General features: G+C 39.4%; 1 protein-coding gene across 1 annotated transcript in view; it reads right to left on the bottom strand.

Annotated features, from left to right (window-relative positions):
• The window catches only part of ap2a1 (adaptor related protein complex 2 subunit alpha 1), a 115,193-nt gene that overhangs the window by 63,918 nt on the left and 43,565 nt on the right, over positions 1-7,710 (bottom strand). The window contains exons 10-12 of the mRNA XM_061845086.1: positions 7,153-7,335; positions 6,878-6,975; positions 6,577-6,808 (exon numbers count right to left, since the gene is read on the bottom strand). Of these exons, the coding sequence (XP_061701070.1) occupies positions 6,577-6,808; positions 6,878-6,975; positions 7,153-7,335 (513 nt within the window). The remainder of the gene's footprint in view (positions 1-6,576; positions 6,809-6,877; positions 6,976-7,152; positions 7,336-7,710) is intronic.

The following is a 7,710-nucleotide window of genomic DNA, read 5'->3' as shown; positions in this document are numbered from 1 at the left end:
ACATATATATATATACATACTATATATACATACATATATATATATATATACATACATATATATACATACATATATATACATACATATATATATACATATATATATATACATACTATATATACATACATATACATACATATAATACATATACATACATATACATATATACATATACATACATATATATACATAACATATACATATATACATACATACATATACATATAACATATATATACATATACATATACATATATATACATACATACATATATAACATACATATACATATACATACATACACATATATATAATATATACACATATATATACATATATACATATACACGTATACTATATATATACATACATACACATACATATATACATATACATTATACATATACATACATATATATACATACATATACATATATACTACATACATATACATATATACCTACATACTATACATAATATACATATATATCATACATACATATACATATACATACATACACATATATATAATATACACATATATATATACATATATACATATACACGTATACATATATATATAACATATACACGTATACATATATACATACACGTATACATATACACGTATACATATATATTACACGTATACATATACAACGTATACATATATTATACACGTATACATATATATATACACGTATATATATACACGTATACATATACACTATACATATACACGTATACATATACACGTATACATAATATACATACATACATATACAATATATACACATACATACACGTATATACACATATATACACATATATACACATATATACACGTATATACACATATATACACGTATATACACATATATACACGTATATACACATATATACACTATATACACGTATATACACGTATATACACGTATATACACATATATACACGTATATACACGTATATACATATAATACATATATTACACATATATACACATATACACGTATATACATATATATATACATATATATACACATATATACACATATATACACGTATACAATATATATACTATATATACACATATATACACATATACATATATATACATATATATACATATATACACACATATACATATATATACATATATATACATATATACACACATATACATATATATACATACACATACATACATATATATATATACACACGCGCAACACACACACACACACACACACACACACACCACACACACACACACACATACTGCATATAATCTATCAACGTATTAATTCACCAGCTCTTCAAAATTGGCTCATAAGACTGAATATCATTTATTTTGGAGTTTTGCAACTTCATAGGTAATCTTGGGAATGGTGCTGAGTCAGTCTCGTCTTATCCTCAGTCCTTCATTATTGCAATTCTTGTCTAAAAGTGTAGTTTATTCAATGTCATGGAGGCAATGATAGTGATTTATGCTGTGTTGACAACATATGCAAGGAGCATGTTTACCTCCATGGCTTGGCATCATATATAGCTGCATTATCTGTAGCTCCTAGGTAGCTCATACAGCGTTAAATTGCATGCAACAAGCATTCAACCACTGAACAGCGGAAAACTGCGAGGTTGCGCGACAAGAGGAACTTTCCATCATGGCGAGTAGCTTGTCACGATCATAGAGGTCCTAAATAATCTTCTAAATCAGACATGTCCAAAGTCCGTGGACAAATTTTTACCGGCCCGCGGCCTCTATCATGAAATCAATAATATGCGGCCCGCCAGCACTGTTGACCACAGTATAAAATACATGTGTACAAAAAGCTATTTTTCATGTTTTTCATTTCACCAGAAGATGGCAGTAGCCCTGTGGCCGCACTCTGGCCGCCGTGACCCTTGACCTTGCGTGATCGTTTCAGCCCAGCCCATTTCTAACATGGCGTCTGTAAACAAAAAAAGGAAAGTTGACCGCGAGGGCCGCCGCTTCCAGGACAAGTGGAAATTTGAGTATTTTTTCACTGAAATACGAAACAACTGTGTCTGCCTAATTTGCCAAGAGACTGTGGCTGTTTTCAAGGAATTCAACATCAAGAGGCACTACCAGACGAAACATGCTAGCTACGACAAGCTAACTGGGAACAAACGCGGTGAAAAAGTGAAGCAACTGGAAGCTGTTTTAACGGCACAGCAAAGCTTTTTCACAAGAGTCCGTGAGTCAAATGAAAATGCCACAAAGGCAAGCTACGAAGTGGCAACGCTGATTGCAAAGCACTGCAAACCTTTCACTGAGGGTGAATTTATTAAAGACTGTGTAATGAAAATGGTTGAGAAAATTTGTCCCGCGAAGAAGCAAGAGTTTGCCAATATTTGCCTGGCTCGTAATACTGTGGTACGGAGAATTGAAGACGTTTCATTAGATATTAAAAGACAGTTAGAGGCAAAAGGAACTGAGTTTGACTTTTTCTCGTTAGCGTGCGATGAAAGCACGGATGCGTCCGACACCGCTCAGTTACTGATCTTTTTAAGAGGAGTGGACAATGACATGAACGTGAGTGAAGAGCTTCTGGACCTCCAGAGTCTGAAGGGCCAAACAAGAGGAACGGATTTATTTGTTTCTGTTTGTTCCACCGTAGATGACATGAAACTACAGTGGAATAAAGTCACCGGGATTATTACGGACGGCGCACCTGCCATGGCTGGCGAGCGGAGTGGATTATCAAGCCTTGTCTGTAACAAAGTCAGCGAAGAAGGAGGCAGCGCTATTAAACTCCACTGTATTATTCATCAAGAAGTTCTCTGTGCCAAATATATGAAATATGATAATGTTATGAAACCGGTGATAAAGACTATTAATTATATTCGCTCCAAAGCGCTGTGCCACCGCCAGTTTCAACAGTTTCTTCTCGACATCCAGGCTGAATACGGAGATGTTTTGTATCACACCGACGTAAGGTGGCTCAGTCGGGGGTCTGCGCTGCAGCGCTTCTTCTCTCTCAGGGAGGAAATTGGACAATTCTTGACTAAAAAGGGACAACCCATGCCACAATTAAATGATCCTGTTTGGCTGGCTGATTTGGGATTTTTAGTTGACATAACGCGACATCTGAATGCGCTGAACACAAGCCTTCAAGGGCAAAATGCAGTGGTAAGCCAACTGTATTCACACATCAAAGCCTTTCGGACCAAGCTGCTACTTTTCCAAAGACACCTGTCACAGGCGCAGCCCAATACCGCACATTTCCCGTCGCTGCAGGAAATTGTGACCAGTTTCCCACAGATCAATATCAGTGCGCAAATGACAAAGTATGCAGCAGACATCTCATCTCTGGTTGAGGAGTTTCAGCAGCGCTTTCGGGACTTTGCTGCTATTGAAAAGGAGATCACACTTTTTTCCTCTCCTTTCTCCGTGGACCCTGATGACGCTCCAGACCACCTGCAACTGGAGCTCATTGAGCTGCAGTGTGACGCCGAGCATCGCAGTCGGCACCAACAGCTCCCTCTTGTCAACTTCTACCGCCAGCTGGATGAAGGCAGGTTCCAAGCAATTCGGACATTTGCTAAGAAAATGCTGAGCTTGTTTGGCTCCACATGTGCGAGAAGACATTCTCCGTTATGAACATTAACAAGAGCCGCATGAGGACGAGACTGAGTGACTCTCACCTGCGTGACGTCTTGCGCATCAAAACCACTGCTCTTGAGCCAGACATGGACTACATACTGCAGTCAAGATCCCAGTATCACCCTTCACATTAGTGCAGGCAAGACCTTTGTTAAGTCCTCTGAGTTGAATAAATTCTTAAATCTCAGTTAATTAATTTTTTTGTGATGGTCAAAATCACAGTTTGAATATGCAGTGATCATTGTTTTGTTTTCAGCACTTTTCCTACTGTGAGCATATAATAGTGAATAATATGTAATGTTTCACATGAACTTAGATATCCTTTATAGTTTTCTTAATTTTTTGTGGTTTGTGATTTCGGTAAAAACCTAAATGTAAAAAAAAATGTAAAAGTAAATGTATGCCATTTGTAATTAAATTAAAAAAAATCCCAAAAAGTTAATTTGTATTTAATGTTAATGGTTCAAAGAATGTCAGGCTAAATAGTCGGCCCCCACACATTTTCACCTTACCAAATCTGGCCCTCTTTGCAAAAAGTTTGGACACCCCTGTTCTAAATAGACAAGGTGCCACATTGGACGTGGCGCCTTACAATGTTTTGCACCTGATGTGGACACGAGATCCAACATGAGAAAATTCTGTTCTGGTTACACTGTTAGGATACATGCCAGGACGTAATTTTGTGCATAAGTAATGAGGAACAATTGCATTTCACATCTTCTTACATTGCCCCATACACTGCCTGTATAGGCAGGTCATGACTGACGATGTTGTACTCATTCACAGTTTTACATCAAAACTAATTTTATCAAACCACAGCAAACAGAACAGCACAACCAGCAAATAATAAAACAAAGAAAAGACTCAAGAAACAATTCACACAAAACATGCACTTTAAATGGTTAACGCTGTTAACTTCCTCCCAACATGCTTTGCAGCACTGCTGGAACTAAGAGTGCGGCAAAGCATATAGCATATAGACAATCAGTTTCGGGTGGTTACTGAAAGGGTGAGGTTTCAGAAACACAAAACATGCATCAAAGCTTTGAAGATCAGATAATTAGCAATGTGAAGTATGCATGACGTAATGACTGGCAGCTAATTGAACATTTGGAAAACAAGCTTAATAAACCCATTTTACTTCTAAACCAGGGGTCGTGAACCTTTTCGACTGAGAAAGCCATAAATGCCAAATATTTTAAAACGTAATTTCAAAAGAGCCAAGCAATATTTTAAAAACTAAATACAGGTGTATTTGAGCATTTATGTAGAACCAACAATTTTAGAGTACAATAAGTCAGAATTCTTTTAAATAACATTGTTATGATGTTGCTCACCAATGATTACAAAAGTACTTCTTACGATTAATGGGACTTCTGGTGCTGCCTGGTTTTGCTCATGGCTTGACAGTCTCAGTCACTCACTTTTGAAATATGTACAGGTGTCAGTTATGCCCGCAGATATAAGGTTATGGGTGTGGTCCACCAGTCATGGCCGCAGATATAAAGTTGGGGGTATGTGTTCTGTTTGTAATAAGTGTACCCCTTTAAAGCCTAGGTGTCATCCCAATAAACATTGTAAAATAGATTTTGTAATGAAAAATACATAACATTATTCACTTCAATGTCTATACAAAAAAATAAATTTAACCGGAGAGCACGTCATCCATGCGCAAAGTTGCACAAGTGTCATTCTACGATATCCAAGTGATCGCCATATTGGCTGCATCCTCTGTCCATGAAGTCACCCGGACATTCGCCAATGAAAACACGCGGTGCACCCTAACTATGGGAGACAAACACGCCCCTTCTGACACGGAAGCTCTTTTTGAAAAGGAGAACACCACACAACCGAGTGAAGTTACCGGGCCAATATTACACTATTGTTTCGAGCCCTCGGGGCAATATTACACTATTGTTTCGAGCCATATTCAGATGATATGCGATTACGGCCAAATCGCATCCCCGTCCGATCCACTTCTGCGGCGGAGATGAGCCATCGCGGCTCATCGCAGCCGGCCGGTGTGGTTCTTTTTGCCGCCAAGGTGGTTTATGACAAAGCTGAGCCGTGGTGCTTTAGGGGGTTGTTTATAGACGCCGCAGTACGCGACGAACAACACCGTCAAGCCGGGGCGCTTTACTGCGCATGCGGCTGAGTGAGGCATTCTCGCCTGGGTTCTTCAGAGCCGCCGCCGTCCGCAAAACCCGGCACGCAGTTTTTGCAGAAGCTGTGACTACCAAACGCGGCACCTCAGCCGGTGTGGCTAATTTTCGGCGCCATGGTGGCTTATAATGGAGCCGAGCCGTGCTGCTTTAGGGGGTTGTTCATAGCCGCCGCAGTACGCAATGAACAACACTGTCGAGCCGGGGCGCTTTCCTTTGTGTACGCGGCTGAGTGAGGCATTCTTGGCTGGGTTCTTCAGAGTCGCCGCCATCCGCAAGCCCGAAGGGCAGGCTTCGCTGGCGAAGCGACGCAGCAGGCCGACGCCGTTCGACGTGCACACCCACATATTTCGTACGCAGATCTTTTGTTACGTTATGAGAGACCCATATGGTCCGCCCCAAGCTATTATTTTTTTTAGTAGCTGTATATACACCGAGCTGTTATTTGGAACCCACGAAGCTCTCGTCCTCTGCACCCTCATATTTTTTTCTTAGCGCGACCTTTGTCAAAAGTGTTTCGATAATGACTTGTTTCCACCGGATCGGTATTTTACCCTTCTGCGTCGGCGCACATCTACTGCCAGCACCAAACTACGGCAACCCCACTAAGACAAACTGTCATTTGCGTTACCTGCACGATAGAATCACATGTACAGTATGTTGTTATGCGGGCTCTGTGAGCCATACACAACCATCAAAAGAGCCAGGTATGGCTCGCGAGCCCTGCCCAAAACTGTCGCTCAACTAGTTTCAAGTCTATCAAATTAAAAAAATGACTAACTTACCAATACATCGGTACTGGCAATAGAAGAAAGCTTCAAATACTCCACAGCACGCTGCTGCAGCTCTACATCAGAGTTGCGAATCTGGCTGTCACAGCGAAGAACTTCCTGAATTGTGGTCTTGGTCTCTGGGAACAAGTTGATGAACTTGATGTAGGCTGATAGTAGCAGGGCACGAGTCGGCACAGAGCATAGATGGAACTTGGAGTGAAGAAGGTTGAACTGGACTAGTGGACTGAATAAAAGAACAAGTTACTTTTTATTCTGTCAACTGAATACTTTGCTGCATAAAAAAGAAACATACCTAGAACGGGGGTCACCTGCAATGAGGTTACCAAACTCTCCAAGAATGTAGCCTCCAACTTTCACCATGTTCTCATGACAGGCAGGGGCTTGCAACGCCTGGAAGAAACAGTAACTTAATTTGTTTGTCTGTCAGAATCCCTGTTATATTCTAAATAATACTGCTCCCAGGCAGCAGGAATACCATTGTACTAAAACGTATACATGTAATATTTATGTTTTCTGTATTTATAATGAATCATTTTTACTTTTCATTGTTTATCAAAGTAGTAGTACCTCAAAGACTGTCTTGGCAGCATATCCTTGCACATCGTCTCGATTGATGACGATCTGGATGACACGGTACCATACCTCTTCACTGACGTAATCGCCAGCAATGCGGATGAGGTTAAGAATGGTGTCGACGTACCAAGAGTAATCAACTGCATACTTCTCAGCCAGGATAGCCACTTTAAGCACCTGAATGATAACATGTCAGTTACAGCATTCGTTCATTTAATTGGGGGGTTAGGTTCCAAAATAAAATACGACTGAATTTCAAGATAGGTGGTAGTAAATAAAAACTATTACTGGACATGCAAATAAAGTATTTCACTTCAGAATAATTATTTGAAAAAAAAATACAGATTCTACATGTTTTGATCATATGGAGAGAAACAAAATCATGCATTGTAAAATGCATGATAGATAAGGCATCTTCTTTTTCTTTCAGCTTGTCCTGTTAAAGGTCATCTTCTTCCATCTAAGCCTATTTCGTGCATACTCTATAACACCCACTGTCCTCATGTCCTTCTTCACAACATCGATCGAGCTTTTCTTTGGTCTTCCTCTCCC

Source organism: Syngnathoides biaculeatus, chromosome 16, assembly GCF_019802595.1.
Source record: "Syngnathoides biaculeatus isolate LvHL_M chromosome 16, ASM1980259v1, whole genome shotgun sequence".
Taxonomy (NCBI): Eukaryota; Metazoa; Chordata; class Actinopteri; order Syngnathiformes; family Syngnathidae; genus Syngnathoides; species Syngnathoides biaculeatus.
The sequence above is the reverse complement of the archived record's forward strand: the minus strand, read 5'-3'. Positions and strand labels throughout refer to the sequence as shown.